The following is a 27,586-nucleotide window of genomic DNA, read 5'->3' as shown; positions in this document are numbered from 1 at the left end:
TGGGAGGTTGTGCATCCTTCACACCTGCGCTAGCATTCTGGTCGGTTCCGTTGTCGTTAGCCCTTTGACCCACTAGCCCCTGCTGCTGCCCCCTGCTGGAGGAAATGAGCCCTGCTGTGTGATGTGTGTGTGTCCCCCTGCTGCAGGGGATCAGACCTGCAGTGTGTGTGTGTGTGTCCCTGCCAGCCCCTGCTCAGGGGGAAAAAATTGCTTAATGTGTGTGCGGCGAGTAACAGATAGCCACAGAGACACTGTTTACAAATCAGTAATGCTGTGTATTCCTACATGACCTTAAATATAATAATTACATCCACAAAAAACTAAGTTAAAAGACATTACCGCAGTCAATTTTGCACAGGGCCCCTGACTTTGGGCATTTCCTTATTTGAGCATGCTCAGCTTTGGAACCTTAATAATATTCTTTTAATGTAGCTTTTGTGGGTGATTTCCTGGGTTTTTACAAAAGGAAACTGAAAAAACAAACAAAAAAACCCTGCACAGAAATCCCCTCCTGTGGCATCCTATTGGCACGCACGTGGCCCATCAGCAGGGCTGGAATCATTGGATCCCCTGCACAGAGATCGGCAGAATAACGGGTAGCAGTAGCAGGCAGTCATCCTCTATGTGGGCCTGCACTAGAGGGGGACAAGTGTTGGTTGCACACCTGTTTGCTCCCATACCAGTGCCTTGTCTGCATACAGTCTCCCCACACCAGCACCTCCTGGCTTCCAGCCCCCTTTCCCCTATCTCCCATTTTCCACTTGTCTTCCTGGCTTCCAGTCCCAGCCTCTTTGTCCAGCCAGTCCCAGGCTCCCCACCCAGACAGCCCTAGTCTTGTTGCCCAGACAGCCCCAGTGTCTTCTGAAGTCAGACTAAACGATCTATTGCCCACTTCTGACCTAAAAATCCCCCACCCCAGCAGCTCCCAGTCCCACTGTCTCTTCTCAGGTTCCAGTCTCATTGCCCAGCCAGTCCCAGTCTCCCCTCTTGGTCCCAGTCTCCTTGCCCAACCAGTCCCAGTCCCCTTTCTAAGCTCCTAGTGCCATACTCTGCCCGCCTCCAAGCTATGCCCCCTTCCCTCCCCTCCTGGCTCTTCATTCCCCTTGCCTAACTCCCCTCACCCAATTTTCTCCCCTCTTCATTCAACTCGGGCAGCTTCCGTCTCCTGGGCCCGGCAGGGGCGCGTTGAGCGCAGAAGTGAGACAGGAGCCCTGCTCCCAGTGCTTGTCCTCAGCATCATCTTGGCCCAGAGCTGCAACTGCCGGGAAAACCCTGCTGAGCCTCAGGTACAGACCGAATGGGCAGAGGCTCTTAGCTGCCAAATTTCCAAGTTCCTGCTCTGAAGCAAGGGGGCACTAGGGCGGCTGAAAGAAAAGCTTGCCAGAGTAGATTTTTCACTCGCCTCGTTCTCCGAAACGGCTGAACTTAGTGGGCTGAAACTTTCCAGAAAAAAAAATAAAATAAAATAAAATCAGCCCGGTGTGGGAAATTTCAGCGTGAGTTCAGCAAGATCACCAGAAACTGGGATCTTATAGTGGCAGGCTGCCAGGCAATCAGGCTGACTAATGGCCCTGCCTATACTAAAGCTATAGGAAATTCCCCCTACACACTCACACTCACACACACTCCCTCCCTACTCTGCACACACAATCCCCACTTAAACCTCCCCTGCCCTGCAGGCCCTGGCACACCCTGGGGAAGGATGATCTTCCCGGGGAAGCCAGTTCTGGTCTCTCCGGAAGCCGCGGTTTCCTGCCACTGATCTTGGGTAACAGGAAGCACATACACAGATGAGGCTGAGACCACAGCACATTTGGGGCCTGGGGGGTGGGGGTGGGCCGGCTTCAAGGAAGAGGGATTAAAGGGGAAGAGGGGGGACTCTCCTCATCTGGCTCCCCCAGCCCCTCACTGAGGGGGATCGTGTTATTCCGAACTCTCCCTGTACCCCCATGTTCTCTCACCCAGCTCTTCAGGGGTGTCATTCCCTTCTGAACCCCATCCACCTCAAAACAGCCCCCCTTCCATGCCTCCTTCAGGTGGGGTTCATCGCCCTGTGAGCTGCCCCCAAAGTCTCCCGCAGCCCTTCGCTTGTCTCATTGTGAAAGACTGAGTCCAGGCATCAAGTCATGACATGAGTGGGACGAATGCAAAGCCATCAGGCTCCTGTGCCAGCTCCCCCCAGTGGTGGAGAGGAAGTACTGCAGTGGGACAGAAGGAGACCAGCCCTCTGTAGGCCGTGCTGTGTCCATTTGTCCGGGGGAGGGAGAGGGAGGGAAGCTCTCAGCTGAGCATGGGGGCCTGCAGGCCAGAGCGGGACAGGTCGGTGCAGACGTAGTATGTCCGTAGCTGGCCTTTGCCCTTGACCTTGATAATCCCACGGAGGTAGCAGGTGTAACCCAGGGTCTCCAGGGCCCTGGCTGTCTCTTCTGTGACCTGGGGGGAGGAGGAGTAAAGGAGGGAAGGGAGAAAATTAGCCTTGTAATTTCAGCATCTCTCCGAGCTCCCAGGTTGGAGGGATTCTGGTGCTGCAAGCTTCCCCACAGCGATGCCATGGTCCCTGAGTAGGTCATGACAGGTAGGGCCTAGGTGAGGTTGGGGACCACACTTCCACCCTGCTCCCCCCACTTTCTTCCCTCCGGTGTGAGCTTCCCCACTGCATGCCCAGCGAGGGACCCTAGTGCGGTGAGCTACCCCACAGCAGTGCCCCCCACGACAGTGCTGCCAACTCCATATAGCAGGAAGGCACCAGACAAACCCTGAGAAGTCGCTAGATGCGGCTGTTGAAGCACTCAAAAGGGGTCAAAAATGTCACCGAACCAGATTTCCAGAGAATTCAACAGAGAATCACACACACACACAGGTGAGTATAGTCACACAATCATTCACAACCAGCTCGATAGTGTTAATCAAATCCATTCCAGGCTCTTCTTACTACGTTCTGTTGCACACCAGAAGCAACTACACCAGTACAGTCGTCATCAGGAGGGCGCCCTCTGCGCATTGGGAAGGAAACCACAGCCCTCTGCGCATTGGGAAGGGCTCTCTGTACACTGCAGCCAGGGCGGCTGGGGTTGGTTCATTTCAGCTGAGCCTCATCTTGCCAGCCTGGATTTGAGCCAGCAGGTGAGTGAAAGGGAGGGCCCAGAGCCAGGGGGAAGAGGGCATTTGCCTGACCTGAGCTCAGCACTGTAGGGAGCCAAGAAAGTAGATTTAAAAACAAAAAAATCTGCTAGCCGGACCCCTTCCCCCCACTGCCGGGGTTTCGTTTCTGAAAACAGCTGGGCCACTAAACCCAGGCCATGCCAAGGGAAGGAGTAAAGAGGAACCAAAATCAAGCTAGCTCCACCTTTGACCCTGTAGTAAGGGCTTCATCCCTGAAGGCAACGGTGCCCCCTGCCCCATTGGGGCACATGGCCCCATCTCATCCCACCCCATCTTCCATCCGTGCAGCTCTCCTTGCTGGCTAACCTGCCTCGCCCGCCCTGCTCGCTTCATTAGCCGGCTTTCCCTGCATCACACAGGCTGGGCTACCTACTACGGAGCAGGGAGAAAGAACACACAGGCCCTGGCGAATGTGCTGCTCTCACCAAAGTGCTCCTGGCTTTAGCAAATATTTAATTAGCCTCCACGAACTTCTGTTCCTCGCCTGAAGATTATAGTGATCTCAGCCCAAGACGCCCTTGTCATAAGTATAAAGGGAAGAGTAAACACCTTTAAAATCCCTCCTGGCCAGAGGAAAAACCCTTTCACCTGGAAAGGGTTAAGAAGCTAGGATAACCTCGCTGGCACCTGACCACAATGACCAATGAGAAAAGGAGGACTTGTGGCACCTTAGAGACTAACCAATTTATTTGAGCATAAGCTTTCGTGAGCTACAGCTCACTGAATGCATCTGATGAAGTGAGCTGTAGCTCACGAAAGCTTATGCTCAAATAAATTGGTTAGTCTCTAAGGTGCCACAAGTCCTCCTTTTCTTTTTGCGAATACAGACTAACACGGCTCTTACTCTGAAAAATGACCAATGAGGAGACAAGATACTTTCAAAGCTGGAGGGGGGAGAAACAAAGGGTCTGGGTCTGTCTGGGTGATGCTTTTGCCAGGGACAGAACAGGAATGGAGTCTGAGAACTTAGTAAGTAATCTAGCTAGAGATGCGTTAGATTATGATTTCTTTAAATGGCTGAGAAAATAAGCTGTGCTGAATGGAATGGATATTCCTGTTTTTGTGTCTTTTTGTAACTTAAGGTTTTGCCTAGAGGGATTCTCTATGTTTTGAATCTAATTACCCTGTAAGGTATTTACCATCCTGATTTTACAGAGGTGGGTGAAATTCTGTGGCCTGCATTGTGCAGGAGGTCAGACTAGATGATCATAATGGTCCCTTCTGACCTAAATATCTATGAATCTATGATTCTTTTTACTTTTTCTTCTATTAAAATTCTTCTTGTAAGAAACTGATTGCTTTTTCATTGTTCTTAAGATCCAAGGGTTAGGGTCTGTGGTCACCTATTGAAATTGGTAAGGATTTTTATCAAACCTTCCCCAGGAAGGGGGGGTGCAAGGTTTTGGTAGGATTTTGGGGGAAAGACGTGTCCAAACAACTCTTTCCCAATAATAAACCCGGTTAGACATTTGGTGGTGGCAGCGAAAGTCCAAGGGCAAAAGGTAAAATAGTTTGTACCTTGGGGAAGTTTTAACTTAAGCTGGTAAAAGTAAGCTTAGGAGGTTTTCATGCAGGTCCCCACATCTGTACCCTAGAGTTCAGAGTGGGGAAGGAACCTTGACAGCCCTGGAATGTGATTCCTTCCGAGGACATGCTCAGCTGAGACCTGATGACATTGACCTGGTGTGCAATAGAATGTAGTAAGAAGAGCATGGAATGGATTTGATTAACACTATTGAGCTGCTTGTGAATGATTTTGTGACTACACACATTGGTGACGTCTTTCTCTGAATGTCACTGCAATGGGCAGTGAAAGTCACTAGATTTGTCACTGGTCACTTTGACACTTATTTTCTCGCTAGGGAAACTAAAAAGTCACTAAGTTGCTAAGTAGGCAACACTGCATCATTCCTCAGACCTGGATCTTCCCCAGCACTCCAGTGCTCTCCATGCGACTCGCCACATTCACTGTGTTTCCCCAAATGTCATACTGTGGTTTCTGGGCTCCAATCACACCAGCCACCACTGGGCCATGGTTTATACCTGGAAAGGATGTGGGAAGGTGGGAGAGAGACAAATGTAGGAGGATGGGGGACACAGCTAGTAAGATTTGTGCAGGGTGAGACCACGTGAACATTTCATGAGAGCCTCAAAAATTATCTAGGATGACAGTCTGTTGGAACACCTCTGAAATCCCAGCACCGAACATCAACATTCCAGCACCCAATGTTGAAATCCTGACACCCAAATACCAAACACATTTCCCAAATCCCTACATTGTTCCTCCCCAGTCACATATCCCCAAATCAGCCATCTGAGAAGGGTCAACACTGGTCATTGCGCATGTGGTCAAGTGGGTTGGGTCATCACTGGAAACTGGGGAAGCACGGCCAGTTGAGTGAGGTCAACATTGGCCATAGTTGGTGTGCCCAACCTGCAAGGCCAACCAACAGACCCAACATTGGCCGTCAGCAGGGTCAATGTTGGCCATGCCAATGCTGGCCACATCCAATGGACAGCAAAGGTTGCAGAGCCTGGGGGAGACAGTTCCTGATCTAGGTTGGAGGGGACTCACCCACACGGAGTTTGAAGGTGTTGAAGGAGTGTTTATTGATGATATCCAGCTTGGCTATCAGGGCCACCGCGAACTCCACCATGATGCCCAGATGGGTGTAGCTCCTCTCGGCATCCTGAAGGGTAAACCCCACCACCACCACAGTGGGAGGAGGAGGAAAATCCACCAATCACAATCAGGGAACCAATGCCTAACCCCACCCACAACCAATGAGAAAACAGTCAACCCACCATCAGAGCATATGTCCAGGAGATGAGCAAGGGTCTGAGAGAGATGGGACACAGGGGAAGCTCAGGAGCTGTCACCCAGCCCCAAGGGGTTCTGGGAAACTGGGGAACACTTGGCTGGAGCTCTGGAAAGGAGAGAAAAAGGAGGTACCTGCTGATTGTCCTGGCCAGAAGTGGCATTTAATCCCGTAGCTGCCATGTAGGTGCTGCCAATGGTCTTGATCTTCTCCACGCCACTGAATTTTGGCTTCGAGAGCAGCTGCAGGATTGGAAATAACCAAGTCATTGGTCCATTCAGCCCCATCTCACTCTCCCTACTTCCCCTGGATTGGATCCTCAGCCCAACCAGCTCTATCGAGACAGAAGCCCTCTGCCCCAGATCGGCCCCATGACCCATTAACTATGTGCTGAGATGCTGCCCACTTTCCAGTGCCCAGATCTCATCTGAACCGCCTCGGACCTCATCAAAATCTGCAATGATCTCGTTGAGCAGTCGCAAGCACTCCAGTCCTTCATGGTTGACATTGGATTCAGAATAGAACTCCTTGAAGTCAGGGATGGAGGCGAAGAGGACGCAGACACAGTCATAGGATTGATGGTAAAGGTCCTGGAAGGGAGGGTGGGTGGGAGAGAGAGACAGTGCATCACTTTCTGATAACTTCACACAGAGCGTGGACAGGGCAGATAGACGCAAATCAAACCACAGCCAAAACCCACCTACCACAGCCAACCCTACCACCAACCAAACGCAACCACCCCCAGCCAACACAGACCTCACTAAACCTATCCAACCACCACAATCAGTACAGCCAATATAGTCCACCAACCCCAACCATCATCCCCTGGCAGTACACTCAGCCACCATGATCAATACCGCCCACCTGAGCCAGCCAGAGCCCACCACGACCAGCCAGCTCCAAGCAGCACAGCCATACAAACCCAGCCACTCCCAAACAATACAGCCTATCAAACCACACCCCCACCGTCCATTGTAGACCCCACCACCAACCAACACAGCTATCCAAACTCAACCAACGTATTGATCACCACAGCCAATCAAAGCCAAACATCCCCAGTGGACACAGCCACCAGCATGTACCCAACCACCCCAGTCAACACAACCCACCACAGTTAGCCAACTCCGGCAACACACCCCTCACCACAGCCAGCCAAACCCAAACACCCCCAACACACACAGCAGCCACCAAACCCATCCAACTAATCCAAACGCAGCCCATCCCAGTCAGCCAGCAGAGCCCATTCCAGCGACCCGGCTCCAGTGAACACACCTACCGTCACAACCAATCAAACCCAAACACCACCAACTGACACAGTGCACCACAGCAAACCAACACAGTCAGTGAAACCCAACCAGCCCCAACCAACACTACCCACCAAACCCAGACAACCCACCGATCGCTAAACCCAACCAACCAGCCCCCTGCTACACCACAACCCAAAGCAAAACCCCACCAGACCACCATAGCCTCCTGAACCGATCCATCACCTCGCATGAAACAAAACCCAACACAACCAATATTATGACCCACCCAACGCAACCACTGCCTCATTCAACAACATCACACCAAAAAGATTCCACTACACCACCACAACAGACCCCACAAGAGCAATTCAACAGCAGCTGTTGAGATGCTCAAACCAGCCAGCATGATTCGCTAGCTCAAACTCATTCAAGTTAGACCAGATGCAGAGAAGGGCGGCAAGGATGATCGGGGGAATGGAGAGCCAGTCTGACAAGAGGAAAAAGAGCTGGGTTTATTTAGCTTGAAACATAGGCAGATTGCTCTCTGTAAATGCATCGGGGGAAACACCAGGGCCGGGGAAGAGCTTATGAAACTAAAAGACAATGCTGACACAAGAACAAATGGGATAAACTAACAAGGGAGCAACTGAGGCTGGAGAAGATGAGAAGGTTTCTGACCATCAGACAAAGAAGGTTCTGGAACAGCCTCTAATAGGACTGGTGGTGGTGGGGAAACCCTATAGTAGTGTGAGGATGGTGCTCAATAGGGAAGACAGGGCTATCTGAGGTAGCAGAACCTGCATTTGGTGACCCAGGAGGCCTTTTCCAGTCCTACGGTCCTAAATCCCAATAATTTCAATAGGAACTGAGTGTCCATATGTTGGCAAATTTATATGGACACACGTCATGTCAGGATCTCAGGAATGAGACCCAGGCATCCAGGAGAGTTCTCCTATGGGCCCTGCTGTTCTCAGCACCACAGGTGAGGGAGTAGCATGGGGAATGGGACCCAGAGATCTGGGACAACATCCCCATGGGTCCCACAGCTTTCAGCCCCACAGGGGGAGTGTGATGGAGAATGGGACCCTGACATCCAAAGTGACATCCCTATGGGACCCGCAGCTCTCAGCCCCAGGGAGACGGGACCAGGATGGGGAATGCAGAGGTCAGATTCTTTTCCCCCTCAATGCATAATTAGCCAGATGCATTCCATGGTATTTTTTCACCTTTCTCTGAAGTATCAGGGATTGGCCACAGCTGCAGATGGGACATTGGATGGGGTGGACCAGGGCTCTGAGGTGGTTCAGAGAACCCTGGGTCTAGATGCCTGGCTGGTTAGTCTGGAGCACATGCTCTGGGTCACCAGATTTGTGGTGGGGAAGGAACATCCCTCCAGGTCAGATTGGCAAGGATCTGGGGCGAGTTTTCACCTTCCTCTGAAGCATAGGGCGTGGGATGCCTGCCGGCATCACCTCGGCTCATGTTACCAAATCAAATTCCTGCCATTGCAGGGTCCTCGGGCATTGGCAGTACCTCAGTCTCTCCAGTGGCCACAACAGTTTAGCCTCCCAAGGACTGAAACACTTTGGTCTAACCCAAGCTGGGCTCAGTACAGTGGTACCTGGGTGAAGATCAGTGACTTATGTTCCACAGGAAGTCAGACTAGCTGACCTAACAGTCCCTTCCAGCCTTAAACTTGGGGAAATTCTATGAATCATTAGCCCACTTCCTTCTGGCTGCAGTACCCAGCTTGGCCACCGGGTGGCAGCATTGGAGAATTGAATGGTGGCAGTCAGAAATTCCCCCGTTAAAGGGGAGGCGCGCAGCCGGGCTGACCTCGTTACGCCGGTTCTGGCCGATGAATTGCTGTGCCACGTCGGCCGGGAGCACATTCTCCAGCAGGACACGGTTCAGGTTCTCCATGGTCTCGATCTCCTCACGCTCCTTCTTGAACTTCTTCTTCCACAAGAAGTCAAGACGGCAATAATACTCGTTCTTCGAGAGAGAGAGACAAAGGGACCGGGCCCATCAGGCCCCTCAGTCCCGGAGAGGGGCGGTTCTCACCCTAATGGGCCCTGCACTTCCCAGCACCCAGTAGGAGCGACTGGGAGGGGCCCCAGGCATCCAGGATAGCATTCAACTCCCAGCACCTGGGGGGGGGAGCCTGGGACAAGGAATGGGACCCAGGCCCCAGGGACGGAAGTGCAGGGCACTCACCTGTAGGGGCACTGCAGCTCCCAGCACCCAGGGAGAGAGTGGGACCCAGGTGTCCGGGACAGCAGTACAGGAGACTTTCTTCTAGGCGGCTTGCACCACAACAGACTGGGATGGGAGACTGGACCCAGGTGTCCTGGATTGCAGTACCAGGTGCTCACCCCAGGGGCACCGCAGCAGGACAAACTAGGATAGAGAAGGGAACCCAGGGGAGGTCCCCAGTGGGCCCTGCAGCTCTCAGCCCCACAGGGGGAGAAACTGGGAGGGGAATAGGACCCAGGCGTCTGGGGTGGCAGTGCCCCACCCCTAGGGGGCGCTGTGACTCACTTGTCTAGCCAGGGCCAGCAGGGTGAAGAAGAAGACAAAGAAGGAAACGGCTCCCATCAGCTTGGGTTCCTTCAGGACCCCTGGCCTGTGGGCAGAAGGAGAGAGACCAGGTAGCAGAGAGAGTGTTGCCAAACTTTCTAATTGCTGACAACCAGTACCCCATGCTGTACCCATGCCCCGCCTCTTCCCTCGAGGCCCTGACCCTGCTCCATGTGTTTCCTCGAGACCCCAGCCATGCCCCTCGCACAGCTTCTTCCCTCAAAGCCCTGCCCACTTCTCTGTCTCTTCCCCAAGGCCCTGCTCGCTCCCCTCTCTCCTCCCACTTCCTCCTAGCCGGATGCTCCCTCCCCGCCCTGGGCTCCCTCTGCTCCGGAGCTGCAGTCTGTTGCAGAGCCTGCCTGCCTGCTCACAAGCCATAGGAGGTGGCCGTGGCTGAGCAGGGGATGGCACGGGTTGACAACCTGTTGCCTCCCCTCCTTGCCTCCCGCCACGGGTTACCGGACTTGTAGTGTCCGGTCAGTACATCTTTCTGGTAGAAAACGGGACATCTGGTAACCCTAAGCGGAGAGCAGACCTGGGCCCAGCTCGGACTGGCTAAGCAGGACTGCGTTGCGTTTGAGTGGAAGACTTCCAGGTTCTGCTGGGGCAGGGGCTATGTAGGGGGCGCTCTACCCTGGCCATCAGTGCTGGCCCCAGTGAGACACTAGGGGGCGCTGCGCTTCAGGGAGCTGGGGGTGGAGACTCAGTAGAGGGCGCTCCCTCCACACAGTCAGTGCTGGCCCTAGGGGGTGCTGTGCTGCAGGGAGCAGGGTGGGGGCGCAACGGTCAGTGCTTGCCCTAGGGGGCGCTGCAGGGGCACCGCCCCAGCAGTTACCGGAGCACGGTCTGGTTGGGGTAGAGGCGCCCGACGTAGCAGTCGGAGAGCCAGGCGTGGCTGTGGAGAAAGAGGACGTTGTAGATCACCAGGCAAAGCGTCAGCATCAGGAGCTTGAGTTCAAAATTCATGTGGAGGAAGAGGGAGCAGGAGAGGAGTCCCAGGATGCAACAGTAAACATAGTACTGTGGAGGCAAGGGGGAGGGGCATGGGGGGAAGGGGTGGGGCACAGGGAAGGGGGCAGGGCAAGGGAGAAAGGGGGTGGTGAGTTAAAGACTTTCCCAAGTCCACCTTCAAGAGCGACAGCATCCCACTGGGGCGTGAAGCTTACCGGAATGCTGAATAAGGAATCGGTTGAGGGAGATTCCCATGTGGCGTTCACCGGCACCGCGGGATTGTGGGATGGTGGAGGACACCAGGGCGTGGGTATGAAGAACTGCTCAAAGAGGAGGAGGTAATCGTAAGCAGCAAGAGGGATACAGCTGGGGATAGAACCCAGGAGACCTGGCTCCCATCCCCACCCCAATCTAACCACTAGACCCTACTCCCCTCCCAGAGCCGGGGATAGAACCCAGGAGTCCTGGAGCCCAGCCCCTCTACTCTACTAGACCCCACTCCTCTCCCAGAGCTGGGGAGAGAACGCCCCCTCCTTTGGTTACTCACGAAGTTGAACATAGCCATGGTGAGGACGACCAGGATGGTGGTGATGCCCAGGGTGACCCGGAGCCAGGGCTGGGTGCAGACGGCCGTGGAGAGGGAGGGCACCCAGTACAGCATCTTGGGGCCTTTCTGGAAGCACTTCTGGGAGAGCAGGCAGAGGGGAGAGGGGAGGGTTAGATAGCCCCCAGCCAGGAGCTGAAGGGACGAGGGATTTCCCTAGCTGGGGCATGTTGGGAGGGGGGAGAATACAAGGGCAACTCTGGAGCTGTGAGCTTCCCCACAGCAGTGACCTGCTCATCTCACTTACCGCCAGGTTCCCAGCGAAGCAGGTGAAGAGGAGGAGGATGAAGAGGAAGAAGGAGATGCCGTAGGAGATTCCTAGAGCTGGGGTCCTGGAGGAGAACAGAAGACAAACTAGAAATAATAGGGACCCCCGGGCTGGGCTAGCAGGGACTGCGGGTCAGGAGTGAGGGGCACTGGCAGAGCTGTGGGGGGAAGAGCCCAGGGTTGGGCTATCAGGGGGCTCTGGGTCGGGATTGAGGGGCACCGGCAGAGCTGTGGAGGGGGGTTAGAGAGGGAAGCCCTGGTGATGACAAGTTCAGGAGGCATTTCTGTCCCATTAGCACCAGTTGGATGATTTATGACTCTGAGGTTCCTTGGCTCAGGGCTGGGACATGACTCCGGTTGGCTCAGACAATCCATGTGCAATGGTGGGGGAGCCCAGGGCTGGGCTTGCAAGGGGCTGCAGGTCAGGATTGAGGGGATCCCAACCCCTCTCTCATCCTCACTTGTGGGCCACCAGCATCTGGATGAGGAAGTTGGAGAGGAAGACCAGGAAGGTGCAGGCCGTGTAGTACTTGAAGGCAGGCAGAGCTGAGAGTCGATACTACATGGTGAGAAAGAGAGAGCCGCAGTGAGGGACAGTGGCCACCAGGGGGGCCATGGGGCAGAGAGTGGGTCCTGCGCGGGGGGGGGGCGGGGGGGAGGGAGCAGAGAGAGCTGCAGGAGGGACACTGGCCATCAGGGGGCCCATGGGGCAGAGCATCCCAAGTCAGCCGTCACACGGGGTTGGTGCCCTGCTTGCCCTGGGGGCTGCGAGCTTCCACCCTGGCAGTGCCCCCTCGCCCATCGGGAAGCCCAGCTCACCTCCTTCTCCATGAGTTTCTCCTTGAAGTATAGGGTGATGCGGTTAAAATCCTCTGACTTCTTCCACTGCCTGAAACAGGGTGGAGAGAGGGGAGTGGGCGGGGTCTGGGACTCCCCCCTGCCTCCACCCCCCAGATACACACATACCCCAGCCCCAGCACCCAATCCCAGCCTCTGCCCCCATCCTCTTCCTCGCTGCTCCTCTCTTCCCTCCCGCCCCATGCACCCTTCCCCCTCTGCCTTTCCCCTGCACTGATTCCTCAGCCCCTGTGTCCTGCCCCCCATGGCACCTTCTCTTATGTCCCACCGGCTCCCTCTTTCTCCCCGCTTCCCAGTTCCCCAATACCCCAGACCCTCCTCCCTCTCCCCTCCGCACCCTTTTCTCCCCATCTACCCCAAGGTCCCCCCTCCTGCCCCTCCCCATCTGCCCCCCCTCCACACCCCAGGACCCTACTTCTGGGAGTTGAGCTGTTCCAACACCTGGAAAAATTTCTCATCTACCCCATCGAGCTCCTCATCCGGCCCCTTGGGGGAACGAACCCTGAAAATAGAATGGGGGGTGGGGGAGGGAGACATGGGGGAGGGGAGAGAGCACCCTGTAAGACAGCAGTTCTCAACAGGGGTCCCGTGGGGCCCTGCGGCTAGAACCCAGAGCCCGAGCCCCAGCACCTCCCACAGGACTGAAGCCAGGAGCCGTGGGGTGGGAGGCGGGAGCAGCTGGGCTGAATTCTGGAGCCCCGAGCCCATGGGCAGAGTTGGGGAGACACGGGGGCGATGCCCCCCACCAGGCTACCGTGCAAGAGCAAGGCAGCTCCATGCCCCTGGTCCACCTCCTTCTCACCCCGCTCCCTGGCCCGGTCAGAGGCGGGAAGCCACAGCTGGGCAGTGTGGGGCAGCTGCTGCTCTGGCTGGTGCCATGGGGCAGGCAGCCGCGTTCCCTCAGCTACCGCTGGTGGGCTTTGAGGCTGCTCCTCAGCTCCCAGCCCCCTTTGCTCCCGCAGCCCATAAGAGCCACTGGGGTGGGGGACCCAGCTCCCTGTCTGGCAGAGCCCTTGGGGAAGAGGGATTGCAGGGGAGCCCTCCTGGCACATAGCCCCGAGCTACACCCCCGCCCTGTCCATACACAGCCCCGAGCTACACCCCCCCGTCCACACACAGCCCTGAGCTACCCCCTCCCTGCACCCTGAGCTACCCGCCTCCATACACAGCCCTGAGCTACCCCCTCCCTGCACCCTGAGCTACACCCCCTGCCCATACACAGCCCCTAGGTACCCCCTCCCTGCACCCTGAGCTGCCCCCCATCCATACACAGCCCCAGCTACCCCCTCCCTGCACCCTGAGCTACCATCCTCCATATACAGCCCTGAGCTACCCCCTCCCTGCACCCTGAGCTACACCCCCTGCCCATACACAGCCCCTAGGTACCCCCTCCCTGCACCCTGAGCTGCCCCCCATCCATACACAGCCCCAGCTACCCCCTCCCTGCACCCTGAGCTACCATCCTCCATATACAGCCCTGAGCTACCCCCTCCCTGCACCCTGAGCTACACCCCCTGCCCATACACAGCCCCTAGGTACCCCCTCCCTGCACTCTGAGCTACCCCCCATCCATACAAAGCCCCAGCTAACCCCTCCCTGCACCCTGAGCTACCTAGGTGATGTTATCCGACTAGAATATGAGCATACAGATCATTGTTGCAACCACTGTTCTATATTTGCAGCAAATACTGGACAAAGGCTGTCAAGAGAGGTGTCTGTGAACAGGGTTTGATTCGCTGGTTATGACTACGCCATCTGCATGCATGTATCATTTTTGTATGTGACGTTCTAAGTATTGGAATACCCACCAGCTTTATGGGGATTATCTGCCCCATTCTCGGCAGTTCCCCCTAATTGAATGACCGCCACTGGGACACCTGTCACAGCCCGATAGGCCATGTAAGATATCTGCAAAAAGGTTCTCATTTGCCAGATATGATACTCTAGCTTACATGTTTGTACCACCGTTGCCCTAGAAGTTATAGACATGGCGGTACGTCTGTGTTTCAAACTTGGGCTGTGCTTCTGGGTGACACCCCCAGACAAGCTGGCGTCAGCTCTGTCTAGCCTGCCGGATGCCCACTGAGGACCACACCTCCCCAGTCGACCCATTGAGAGAAGGCAGACAGGCCTGGTGACTCAGCCAGGCCTGCAGGGGCCCGCCCATGGAGAGAGCTCAGGCTTCCCAGCCAGGTGCAGGCCAGCTTGTGTTGGAAACAAAGGAAGCAGAGGCCGCACGGCAAGAGACTATACAGGGCAGCTGCATCTTCTCCACTTTGTCTTCAGTCCTGCTTCAACCGCTGGGGGGACTTTGCTACAACCGGAAGCTCAGAACAAAGGCCTGAATGACCCACCCCAGCTGTGGACGCACTACGGAGACTTGACTTCGGCCAGCAGTTTAGCCCATCACGGCTACAAGCCTGAACCAGGAACTTGGCCAGGACTGGGTGTCATGGATCCCTTCAACCAACTTGAACTCTCATTTTTCGTTCTTTTGAGGAATAAACCTTTAAAAATGTTAGATGCTAAAGGACTGGCATGAGTGTGATTTCTGGGTAAGATTGAAATTATAGATTGACCTGGGTGTGTGGCTGGTCCTTTGGGATCTGGAGAACCGATTATTTGAGGAGCCTGGTGGCAAAGAACCACTCATCTCTGAATCCAGGACTTTTGGTGGGGATGTAAGAGCTGGAATGCCTGAGGAAACTGCCGTTATGTTCTCCTGTTAGCCAGTGTGGGGAAAGAGGAGTTTACTTGTGTGGCTGGTCTGGTCTATCTTATAAAAGAATAACCATCAGTTTTGGGTTGCGTTTGCCCTATTTCTCAGCAGTTCGTCCTGGATTTGGCATCCTAGTTGTGACCCACAAAGGCACGGTTACACCCTAGCTCGCCCCTCCCTGCACCCTGAGCTACCTGCCCTGTCTTCACCCTGAGCTACCCCGTGTCCGCACACAGCCCCTAACTACCCCCCTCCCTGCCCCCAACCTACCCCCTCCCTGCACCCTGAGCTACCTCCCATCCATACACAGCCCTGAGCTACCCTCCGCCCACACACAGCTCCCAGCTATCCCCCGTCTGCACCCTGAGCTACCCCCCGCCCACACACAGCCCCTAGCAACCCCCCGCCTGCACCCTGAGCTACCCCCCGCCCACACGCAGCCCCTAGCAACTCCCGCCTGCACCCTGAGCTACCCCCCGCCCACACACAGCCCCTAGCAACCCCCCGCCTGCACCCTGAGCTACCCCCCGCCCACACGCAGCCCCTAGCAACTCCCGCCTGCACCCTGAGCTACCCCCCGCCCACACACAGCCCCTAGCAACCCCCCGCCTGCACCCTGAGCTACCCCCCGCCCACACACAGCCCCTAGCAACTCCCGCCTGCACCCTGAGCTACCCCCCGCCCACACACAGCCCCTAGCAACCCCCCGCCTGCACCCTGAGCTACCCCCCGCCCACACACAGCCCCTAGCAACTCCCGCCTGCACCCTGAGCTACCCCCCGCCCACACACAGCCCCTAGCAACCCCCCGCCTGCACCCTGAGCTACCCCCCGCCCACACGCAGCCCCTAGCAACTCCCGCCTGCACCCTGAGCTACCCCCCGCCCACACGCAGCCCCTAGCAACCCCCCGCCTGCACCCTGAGCTACCGCCCGCCCACACACAGCCCCTAGCAACCCCCCGCCTGCACCCTGAGCTACCCCCCGCCCACACGCAGCCCCTAGCAACTCCCGCCTGCACCCTGAGCTACCCCCCGCCCACACACAGCCCCTAGCAACTCCCGCCTGCACCCTGAGCTACCCCCCGCCCACACACAGCCCCTAGCAACCCCCCGCCTGCACCCTGAGCTACCCCCCGCCCACACGCAGCCCCTAGCAACTCCCGCCTGCACCCTGAGCTACCCCCCGCCCACACACAGCCCCTAGCAACTCCCGCCTGCACCCTGAGCTACCCCCCGCCCACACACAGCCCCTAGCAACCCCCCGCCTGCACCCTGAGCTACCCCCCGCCCACACACAGCCCCTAGCAACCCCCCGCCTGCACCCTGAGCTACCCCCCGCCCACACACAGCCCCTAGCAACTCCCGCCTGCACCCTGAGCTACCCCCCGCCCACACACAGCCCCTAGCAACTCCCGCCTGCACCCTGAGCTACCCCCCGCCCACACACAGCCCCTAGCAACCCCCCGCCTGCACCCTGAGCTACCCCCCGCCCACACACAGCCCCTAGCAACCCCCCGCCTGCACCCTGAGCTACCCCCCGCCCACACACAGCCCCTAGCAACTCCCGCCTGCACCCTGAGCTACCCCCCGCCCACACACAGCCCCTAGCAACCCCCCGCCTGCACCCTGAGCTACCCCCCGCCCACACACAGCCCCTAGCAACCCCCCGCCTGCACCCTGAGCTGTTTTCAACCTTTTTGAGCTGAGCCCCCCAACCTTTCCGTTATAATTTTTGGTTGAGCTGAGCCCTCCCCACCCCAACCCAGATAGGCTGCGGGGCCTGCTGAGGTGAGTCAAGGTGGGGAGGTGGCGCTCCCTCCTTGGACCCTGCCAGGGGGAGCTGGCTTAAGCCCGCTGACCCCTACCTCACCCCCTGACCCAGAGTTCCCCCTCCCCCCCTGTTGTGGGGGGCCTCAGAACACTGAGAACCCCCGCTGTAAGGGACAGTGACCCCAGGAGGCAGTAGTGGGGGTCGCCCCAATATGCCATAGGGGACCAGTGCCAGGGAACCCCCAAACTCAGCCCACTACCTCCAAAATCACCCCAACACTGACCCCCTAAAAATGCCCACTGTGCCCCAAGTCTAAACTCCTTACTATCTCCCCCACACTGCCCCAATTCGCCGGCTTTCCCCAGCCTGACCCCCCCAAATTCAGCCTCTACACTGACCCCCAATTCCTCACTTCCCCACAGCCTGACCCCTAAAGTGACCTCCGCACTGACCCTCCAATCCCCACTGAACCCCAGACAGGCTCAACCCCCCCACAATCACCCCCGTCTCTACCCGTTGGAACCAAGACCCCCAAATCCGCCAAGGAGGGGGGAAGAAGAATGAGCATCACAATTTGGGGTTCGCTGATTCAGAGGGGGAGGCGTCTGTGGGCCAAACAAGGAGTCCACCCCTCATTGCCTCCCCCAGGATAGTCATGCCCCCCTGAAATTTTAAGGGACAGGAAGGGGATACACCTTACCGCTCCACTGTCTTCGACTGGGTCAGGGACCCCAGAGAGCTCTCCTGTGGAGAGAAAAGGGAAGGGGGGGTCAGATTTATGGGGTGTTGTGCTGCCCCTATAGGGGGACTCAGTGTAAGACAGCTCCCACTTGTGCTACCCCTTTAAAGCACGGCATGTCTCAGTCTCTGCTGCTGCCCCCTAGTGGTGTGTGAAGGAACTGAGAACTGGTTGGTTAAATAGTGTGTCCGGGGGGGTTCTTGGCAGGGGGGCACCGGGCTGCAGGGAGTGCGGTGGGGGAGGGCTCGGCAGGGGGGCGCCGGGCTGCAGGGAGTGCGGTGGGGGAGGCTCCGCTCTGCAGGGAGTGCGGTGGGGGGGGGGCTTAGGAGGGGGGCGCTGGGCCGCAGGGAGTGCGGTGGGGGAGGGCTCGGCAGGGGGGCACCGGGCTGCGGGGAGTGTGGTGGGGGAGGCTCCGCTCTGCAGGGACTGCGGTGGGGGGGGCTTAGGAGGGGGGCGCTGGGCCGCAGGGAGTGCGGTGGGGGAGGGCTCGGCAGGGGGGCACCGGGCTGCGGGGAGTGTGGTGGGGGAGGCTCCGCTCTGCAGGGACTGCGGTGGGGGGGGCTTAGGAGGGGGGCGCTGGGCTGCAGGGAGTGCGGTGGGGGAGGGCTCGGCAGGGGGGCACCGGGCTGCGGGGAGTGTGGTGGGGGAGGCTCCGGTCTGCAGGGAATGCGGTGGGGGGGGGCTCGGCAGGGGGGCGCCGGGCTGCAGGGAGTGCGGTGGGGGGGGCTCAGGAGGGGGGCGCCAGGCTGCAGGGAGTGGCACGAAGGGGGTCGCTGGGGGGATGCCGTGCCGCAGAGAGCAAGGCTGGGGTGTGGAGGAGGCTCAGCACGGCTCACTCCGTATCAAACACCTCCCCCTGCTGGACGCACCGAATGGTTGTTCCTGGTGAATCCCGGCTGATCGGCTGGGATGGTATCGAGGTGCTTGAGGTTGGCAAACGGCTTGGCAGCCCCCCAGGACTCCAGGTAGCGGGTCATACGGACAGACGCCCTCATCTTCTGGCCCTCCCCAGGCACCGGGGACAGGGTGTTGTTGCAGCTTTCCGCTCCCACCTGGTGCCATGGAGAACAACAGAACAGCCAGAGAGAGACACGCTCACCCCCTATCCCATTCCCTGCCCCCCATGCGCCAACCAGTCCCCAGTCCTGGGCCCGGATGGGAACCAGCACCCTCTCAAGGGGACAGGCTCTGTGTCCCATTCCCTGCCCCCCTGAACCAACCCATCCCCCATCCCAGGGGCTGGATGGGAACCAGCGCCCCCTAGAGGGGAAAGGCTCCCTATCCCACCCCCACCCCCATTAACCCTTTGTGCGCTAATCTTTGCATCAGCACCAGTTAAGTGTCCTGTCGTCGCCATCGACTCACCCAAGGGTCAATGACCAGGAAAGTCTTTACTTTGTTCTCCTTCAGGAAGGGGTCACGCTGCCAGCGACAGGTTTCCTCCACAGCATAGACCCCTCCCAGGTGAGACAAGGTGGCCTCGGTTATATGCACCCTCCTGTGGAAGAGAGGGCATGCAATTCCTCTGTGCACCAGTAGGGGGCAGCATGCCACACACACACACACTTATGCAGGCTGTGATTTTTCCAAGCTGATGCCTCATTTCTCCTGGGGAGGCTTTGAAAATTCCCGGCATAATTCCCACTTTCCCCTTCAGGGGGCAGCACCCCCCGCAGAGACGCAGGATAGTCCTTCCATCACCAAGAGAGGGCGGCAGCGCAGCGGCATATAGTTCCTCCACGTGCCACTTGGGGGCAGTGCCACATGGATATGCAGTTCCTCCATGCACCATTAGGTGTCAGCACAACATAACACAACACACTACATGGACTTTCTCCATTCCTCATAAGGGGGCAGCATGACACAACATACACCGATATGCAGTTCCTCCATTCACCACCAGGGACAGCATTAAACACACACAAACACATGCTATATGGAGTACCTCCATTCACCATCTGGTGGCGGCCCAACACTCACAAACACACGCGTTCCTCCATGCATCATGCATCATTAGGGGGCACCCCCATGCCCCTCTCTCACCCTGGCACTCCTCCAGCCTCCATGTGGTTAGCCAGTGTCACATCGTGGGACCAGACATCATACTGCCACTTCTGGAGTCCTATGACCCCGCACAGCACGTTCCCCGAGTGCACTCCGACCCTCATGTTGATGTCCACACCAGTGGCATCCCGTAGCTTCCTGGGGGAGGACAAGAGATCATAGAATCATAGAATATCAGGGTTGGAAGGGACCTCAGGAGGTCATCTAGTCCAACCCCCTGCTCAAAGCAGGACTAATCCCCAATTAAATCATCCCAGCCAGGGCTTTGTCAAGCCTGACCTTAAAAACTTCTAAGGAAGGAGATTCTACCACCTCCCTAGGTAACGCATTCCAGTGTTTCACCACCCTCCTAGTGAAAAAGTTTTTCCTAATATCCAACCTAAACCTCCCCCACTGCAACTTGAGACCATTACTCCTTGTCCTGTCCTCTTCTACCACTGAGAATAGTCTAGAACCATCCTCTCCGGAACCACCTCTCAGGTAGTTGAAAGCAGCTATCAAATCCCCCCTCATTCTTCTCTTCTGCAGACTAAACAATCCCAGTTCCCTCAGCCTCTCCTCATAAGTCATGTGTTCCAGTCCCCTAATCATTTTTGTTGCCCTTCGCTGGACTCTCTCCAATTTATCCACATCCTTCTTGTAGTGTGGGGCCCAAAACTGGACACAGTACTCCAGATGAGGCCTCACCAATGTCGAATAGAGGGGGACGATCACGTCCCTCGATCTGCTCGCTATGCCCCTACTTATACATCCCAAAATGCCATTGGCCTTCTTGGCAACAAGGGCACACTGCTGACTCATATCCAGCTTCTCGTCCACTGTCACCCCTAGGTCCTTTTCCGTAGAACTGCTGCCTAGCCATTCGGTCCCTAGTCCGTAGCTGTGCATTGGGTTCTTCCATCCTAAGTGCAGGACCCTGCACTTATTCTTATTGAACCTCATCAGATTTCTTTTGGCCCAATCCTCCAATTTGTCTAGGTCCCTCTGTATCCTATCCCTGCCCTCCAGCGTATCTACCACTCCTCCCAGTGGAGTGGTTGCAGCCCATTGGAGCAGGCTCTGAAGCCCATCACAGCAACCAAGGGGTGGGCCACCCGCACAGCATACTCTCAGAGGTGTGGATCTCTCTTGGCAGCCATCCGTACTCACTTGATAGCCTGGCACATATCCAATCCCATCTTGACGCAGTTGCGTGCGTGGTTGGGGAGCGAGACCGGCAGCCCCGAGACGCAGTAGTAGCAGTCACCCAAGATCTTGATGCGCATGCACTCATTGTCCTAGAGAGAGGGGGAAGAGAGGGTCTGTCCTTCATAGCAAGGCAATTCTGGTCCTCTCCTCCCAAATTCAGAGTTCAAAAAGGAGAGAAGCAACTATAGGATAACCCAGTCTGATCTCCTGTATACCCAGGGACTTTCACCCAGTTCCCCCTGCAGTGACCCAGTCACTTGGGTTTGGCCAAAATAGAGTTGCTTCCAGCCTGGATCAGAAACCTTCAAGAGGTGGGGAAGCCCCTCACCACCTCCCTTGGGAGTTTGTTCCATTGGTTAATCACCTCCACTCTTAGAAATTCAGATCTTATTTCCAGTTTGAATTTCTCCATCTTTAGCTTCCAGCCGTTGGTTCTTGTTCCTTCCCTGGTAGATTAAACAGGGGTTTAGTACCTCACATTTGCTCCCCAGGGAGGTCCTTGCACATCTCTCAGGCTTCTTGTTGCCAAGCTCAACAGAATGAGCTCTTTATGTCTCTGGCATTTTCTCCAGCCCCCGAAATTATTTTGTGGCTCTTCTCTACCCCCGGTCCAAGCTCCCAATGTCCTTTGTAAGAGGTGGGCACCAGAACTGGATGCGGTGTCCCCGTGGTAGTCTTCCCAGTGAGGCAAAAATCACCTCCATTCCCACACTCGCCGCTCCTCTGCTATACGTCCAAGGATCACGTTCTCTTGGTTTGCCCCAGCATTGCACTGGGAATCCATGCTGAGTTGCTGGTCTGCTCTGCCAGCGCTCACGAGAGAAACACACCAGGTGAGGGAGAGGTGTTACTGACGTTCAGGAGCAAAGTTGGCACAAGAACAAATGGATCTAAACTGGCCACCAGCAAGGTTAGGCTTGAAATTAGATGAAGGTTTCTCACCATCAGAGGAGTGAAGTTCTGGAACAGGCTCCCAAGGGGAGCAGTAGGGCCAAAGACCTAACTGGCTTCAAGACTGAGCTGGATAAGTTTCTGGAGGGGATGGTCTGACAAGGTTGCGTCCGAAGGCATACGGCCTCATCCATGTCGGCTAATAGTAAATATCTCCAATGTCTGGAGACGGGGAGGGCTCTGAGCCACGACAGAGGTGTGCAGGAGGTCCGACTAGATCACAATGGTCCCTTCTGGCCTTCAAGTCTATGACAGAGATGTGAAATCCCTCCCTCCTGCGACCCCTGGCTGATCCTTGGAGATCTGGGTTTCGTGCAGGGGAGAGGGGGTCCCCTGGAGGCCCCTGGGAGAAAGTAGGAGGTCTTTGAGCTGGAGGTGGTGTGGAGTCCCTAAGGGGTCTCAGTCTGAGACAGTGGATCTCTGGGAGGCAGGGGTCCCCATCTCCCCCTGGGGGGAGGGAGTGGAGGTGTTTCCATGGGGGTGCAAGGGCACCCTGTGGAGTGAAGGAGGGTAGGGATGGCACAGAAGGGGCCTGATCTCTGGAACGGTGTAGGAGGTGGATCCATGCTGGGGGTGGGGGTCCCACAGGACGCAGGAAGGGCCCCCCAGTGGGGTGGAGAGGTCCCAGGGAGGTGCCGGGGTCAGAGGTCTACTGATGAGGGGTGCAGAGGTGTAGGGAGCTTCTGGGAGGCTGGAGGTTTTTTGTGGGGGGGGATGAGGGGGGAGATCCGGCTGTCTTACCTTGGCGATCTGGTCAAACTTGCCAAAAAGTTCGTTGAGCATCAGGACCAACTCTTTTGGGGAGCACTCGCTGGCCAGTCTTGTGAACCCCACGATGTCGGCATACAGGATGCTGTGGGGGGAGTTAGGAAGCGGGGAAACAGCATCAGGGTCCTGGATGCAGGGGTGAGAGTTGGGGAGACATGCCCTAACCCTGCTCCACCGCCCTGGCAGCCCTCAGAGAATAGGGTGCTTATAAAAGGGGATCATGGGTTCACAACACCCATCCCCCCTGCGCCCTGCTGTCCCCTCGCAGCGTGGGGTGGGGTGGGGATGGGGGGTTTGGTACCTGACGTTCTTGTGGTGCTTGACGTAGAGGTTGTGGAAGTTGTTTGCGCTTTCCTGCCGCCCCCCGTCCCGCAGTCGCTCGATGATCTCGGCCTTCATCTCCATGGCAATGTACGCGGGTAGGATGGAGAGAAGGAGGTGCTCCTGGGTGGGGGGGAGGGAAGGTGTAGAGAATGAGTGAGAGGCATCAGGGGTGGGGATGGATGGATGGATGGATATATATTTATGGAGATGGGGTTTGATGGATAGATGGGTGTGTATATGGAGGGAGGGAGGGAAGGACAGATATGCGTGGGTGGATGGATGGGCATGGGGATGGGGAGGGATGGATGGGAAGGTGGGTGAGTGGATATGGGGAAGGAGGGAGGGAGTGATGGATGTGTATGGGCTGGCGGAGGGAGGGAGGGGTATGTATGGAGATTAAATAGACCATTGAGTATGGGGCGGATGGACGGAAGGAAAGCTATGGGTGGGTGGGTGCACGGATGGGGGTGGGGAGGAAGGGCAGTGCATGGAGGCTGGACGCATGGATACACAGATTTGACTCGGAGAAGGATTTAAGAATTGTGGTGGATAGTCAGCTGACACCCTGCGGCCAAAAGAGCTAATGGGACCCTGGGAGGCATCAACAGGGGAATCTCGAGTCGGAGCAGAGAGGTAATTTTACCTTGGGATTTGGCCCTGGTGCGACCGTTACTGGGATCCTGTGTCCACTTCTGATGCCCACCATTCAAGAAGGATGGTGATAAGTTGGAGAGGCCTCAGAGAAGAGCCACAAGAATGATTCAAAGGTTGGAAAACCTGCCTTTGATTGATAGACTCAAGGAGCTGAATCTATTGAGTTTAACAAAGAGAAAGTTCAGGGGTGACACGGTCACAGTCTTTCAGTACTTACGTGGGGAACAAACACTTAATAATGGGCTCTTCAGACTAGCAAAGGTCTAACATGATCCAATGGCTGGATGTTGAAGCTAGATAAATTCAGACTGGAAATCAGGTGCAGATTTTCAAAGGTGAGAGTAATTGACCGAGGGGCATGGTGGACTCTCCATCAGTGACAATTTTAAAATCAAGATGGAATGTTTCTTCTAGATGATCCGCTCTAGGAATTATTTTGGAGTCGGTCTCTGGCATGTGTTGTACAGAAGCTCAAACGAGATGGTCACAGTGATCCCATCTGGGCTTGCAAGGTATGAATCTGGAGATGGGATGGATGAAGAAGGGGGAGAGATGGAAGGGCTGTGTCTGGTATATCAGTGGATGGATGGAGGGGTTATGTGGAAATCAGATAGATGGAAGGACAGAGTGGGTATGCGAAGGTGAGACAGAGGGACAAATATGCAGGTATCCCCCGTCCTCACCTGGTGCCGTTTCTCAGACTCCAGCTTGACTCGGGACTGGATGAGTTTGAAGGTCTCCTGGAAGGTCTCCTGCAAAGCCACCTCCATCAGGTGCTTGTGATAGGCCCCCACCAGGTTGCCACAGATGAAGATCACGGCGTTGGCCAGCAGCTGTGGGGGGTGGGGGTAGAGAGGAGGATGAGATGGGGCTCAGAGGTGGGCATGAAAAGGGAGATGGCTTTGGGAATCTATGGGGCAATTGGGGGTGGATGGATGGGAGAGGCGATGGAGATGGGGATGAGGGTGTGTGGGGGGGCAGCTTCTACAGGACAATTGGTGGGAGACAGGGGATGAGACGCAGCTAGGAAAGGGGTCAATATGGGGAGACAGGGAAGCTAGAAGGAGGGGGTCAGGAGACAAGGGGGGTTCTGGGAAATGCAGGACACCAATAGGACATGGGGTGGGTAGGAGCTGGGCTAAGGGTCGGGAGGGGGCAGTGAAGGGAATCAAGGCAAGAGGGCAGCAGGGCAGAGAGGGAAGGTGTTGCTGTGGGGGAACAAAGGACCGCAGGGGAGCAGCGGGTAGGGGGCTCTCACCTGCACAGCCAGCTCAGCCCGCGACCCCCGCCCAGCTGACAGGTAGACACCCAAAACAATGATGTGGGAGAGGGAGGAGGCGAGGCCAGCGACCACGGCATCCCGCATGCACACGGGCAGCATGGTGTAGACAGTAAAGATGATGAAGAGGAAGAATGAGACCTAGAGGGGGGAGTCAGGCCAGGCAGGTCTCAGCATGGAGCCCTATTTCCATATAGCCGCCCCTTCCCCACCCCCACCCTCTGCTGCCCCCTGGTGCCCATTATACCATATAGCCGCCCCTTCCCCACCCCCACCCTCTGCTGCCCCCTGGTGCCCATTATACCATATAGCCACCCCTTCCCCGCCCCCACCCTCTGCTGCCCCCTAGTGCCTATTATACAGTACAGCCGCCCCTTCCCCACCCCCACCCTCTGCTGCCCCCTAGTGCCCATTGTACAGTACAGCCGCCCCTAGGTCTCACCTGGTCCCAGGCACTGACCACGCCGCTGGTGAATACAAAGATGTAGCCCATGGCTAGGAGGCAAGCCCAGATGATGGCCGAGAAGACCCGTGTGCATTCCTGGAAGATGCTCTCGATGCAGACCAGGGTGAGGATGAGGGAGAAAACAGCCAGGGCCACGAATAAGGTGATGAGGAAGCTCAGGTTGGAGGAGAATTCCTGGGGATCAGACCCATGGCAGAGTGAAATTCCAGCCACCACAACGCCCTTTTGGGGCACAGGGGGTCACCGCGGTGCTGGGGGCTCACTAGGGGACACTGAGCCGCACGGTGTGCAGCTGCAGTCTTTGGCCATTGGGTGGTGGTGTTGGTCTATTAACCCTTTGGGGAGCAGCTAAAGATTTCTGGGGGCTGGCATCCTAGGGGAAGACAAACCCCTGGCCCCCCAACTTGGTCGGCTTTTAACCAGCCTGACCAGGTCACCTGGCTCCCTCTCCCCCAGTCCCCCTCAACCTCTGCCTCCCCTGGCACCTGCAAGCTCAGAGGATGGACTGGGGGCCGGAGGCGCGGTTGGGGGCCGGGGGAGGGGGGGAGGGGCGGGGGGCGCGGTTGGGGGCCGGGGGAAGGGGGATGGGCGGGGGGGTGCGGTTGGGGGCCCGGGGAGGGGGGGAGGGGCGGTTGGGGAGAGGGGAGAGGGGCGGGAGGCGCGGTTGGGGGCCCGGGGAGGGGGGGAAAGAGGTGTGGAAGGGACGGGGATCCTGGAGGATGGCTCAGAGGTCTGGGGACAGCGGGGGGACGGGTCATGGGCCGGGGACAGCGGGGGGGCGGGGAAGAGGGCTCTGGGATCCGGAGGCCACCAGGGCTTTGAGTGGAGAAAGGGTTGATGGGGGGGGGGGGGGGAGCGGGGAGAGCATGGTGGGGGCAGTGGGGAAAAGAGGGGCAGGGGCCGGCGTGGGCTGGATTGGGGAAGCTGGGGGGGGCAGTGGGGATGAAGCGGGGAGGGGGGGCAGCATGTCCCAGCGGGGCAGCAAAGGGGAGGGGGCGTGACTGGGGCCCGGTAGCGGACACAAGACCCCCAGCAGTAGACTCCACCGTGGGTCACTGGGGGGGGGCAGTGCCCCATCCCTTCCCGGGGCCCCCTTCCTGCCCCCCCGGCCGGCCCCTCACCCTGCCGCTGGCCAGGTGGGCGGCGAGGAGCGCCAGGCAGGTGCCCAGCACCAGCAGCAGCAGCAGCAGCAGCGGGTACAGCTGGCTCAGGCTGTAGTAGGTCTCGTAGAAACGCTCTTCCCGCTGGGCCGGGGGGCGCCGCCGCCAGCCCATCCTGCCGCGGGGAGACCCCCCCCTTCCCCAGCCCACGCCCCTCTGGGCTGCCCCAGCCTCACCGCTCGGGGCCCCCCCTGCGCCTCCCCCGAGGGATCGCCCCCTTCCCTCCCTGGGGGGCTCCCCCACCCCGCGCGTGAAAGGGTTAACTGGCTCCCCTCCCTCTATCCGGGGGGCCAATGCGGCAGAGGGGGAGGGGCCCCTCCTAGGGAATTTTGGGGTTGCAGAAAGGGGGGGGTCTTCAGGACACTCGGCGAGGGGGAGGGGTTCTTCGCCAGTCTGGGGAAGGAAAGGAAAGGGTTAATGTCAAGCCTGACCCGCAGCCTAAACCCCACACAGCCCAGCCCTGGGCTCCCCCCGTCCCTCCGCCCTGCCGGGGCCCCTCACACCCGACCCGCAGCCCCGATAGCCCAGCCCCGCCCCCCCCAGCTCTGCCGGTGCCCCTCCCTCCCGACCCGCAGCTCCTGCCAGCCCAGGGCTGCCCCCCCCCTCACCTTTGCCCCACAATGTCTCTCTAAAGCCCTAGGAGACAGATATCCCCATTTTGGCTACACGCTCTATCTATCTTTCCATCCCCCTGCACCCGTCTGTCTGTCTGTCTAAGGGGAAGGATGGCCAGTGGTTAGAAAGCAGTGACCTGGCTTCGGTTCCCAGATTCCCCCCCCCCCCGCCTCAGTTTCCCCACTTTCACAATGGGGACCGTGGACCCTTCTCTGTCTCTCCGGGAGGCTGCCCAGATGGGGGGGTTAAGCTTGGGGGGTGCATAGGCACAGCCCCCCATTTAAAGAGACGTTCCCCCATAGATTATACCCCCCCCACACACCCCTGCTCCCCTATGGGGCACCCCGGCCCAGATCTCCTGCCCCCTCACCTGGCGGCTCCAGCTCGGGGAAGACCGAGA

The 27,586-nt window shown here is 57.6% G+C and overlaps 1 protein-coding gene across 1 annotated transcript; it reads right to left on the bottom strand.

The window, feature by feature from the left end:
• Positions 1 to 49: 49 nt before the first annotated feature.
• On the bottom strand, positions 50 to 26,697 carry ADCY4 (adenylate cyclase 4). Its single transcript, XM_084645490.1, has 25 exons — positions 26,533 to 26,697; positions 25,388 to 25,585; positions 24,925 to 25,086; positions 24,350 to 24,499; positions 22,990 to 23,132; positions 22,662 to 22,773; positions 20,931 to 21,058; positions 19,761 to 19,919; positions 19,083 to 19,215; positions 18,587 to 18,769; positions 17,679 to 17,722; positions 12,904 to 12,990; positions 12,450 to 12,519; positions 12,092 to 12,189; positions 11,611 to 11,695; positions 11,307 to 11,444; positions 10,975 to 11,079; positions 10,644 to 10,828; positions 9,770 to 9,854; positions 9,065 to 9,223; positions 6,425 to 6,571; positions 6,116 to 6,223; positions 5,738 to 5,852; positions 5,081 to 5,205; positions 50 to 2,433 (listed from the first exon to the last, which is right to left on the bottom strand). The coding sequence occupies exons 1-25, from the start codon at positions 26,683 to 26,685 to the stop codon at positions 2,281 to 2,283; spliced, it is 3,225 nt and encodes a 1,074-aa protein (XP_084501616.1). The 5' UTR covers positions 26,686 to 26,697; the 3' UTR covers positions 50 to 2,280.
• Between the last annotated feature and the right edge of the window lie 889 nt (positions 26,698 to 27,586).

This window comes from Lepidochelys olivacea (genome assembly GCF_965140295.1).
Source record: "Lepidochelys olivacea isolate rLepOli2 genome assembly, chromosome: 13".
Lineage (NCBI taxonomy): Eukaryota > Metazoa > Chordata > Testudines > Cheloniidae > Lepidochelys > Lepidochelys olivacea.
Note: the sequence above shows the minus strand (reverse complement) of the source record. Positions and strands in the feature narration are given on the sequence as shown.

What these genes read in the sequence shown, in the direction of transcription:
- ADCY4 (XM_084645490.1), bottom strand. Translation starts at nt 26,685, where the DNA reads ATGGGCTGGCGGCGGCGCCCCCCGGCCCAGCGGGAAGAGCGTTTCTAC. An exon ending in ATTCCTTATTCAGCATTCCG is followed by an intron (nt 10,829 to 10,974) that starts GTAAGCTTCACG and finishes TTGCCTCCACAG; the next exon opens with TACTATGTTTACTGTTGCAT. An exon ending in TGCTGGCCCTGGCTAGACAA is followed by an intron (nt 9,224 to 9,769) that starts GTGAGTCACAGC and finishes TCTCTCTCGAAG; the next exon opens with AACGAGTATTATTGCCGTCT.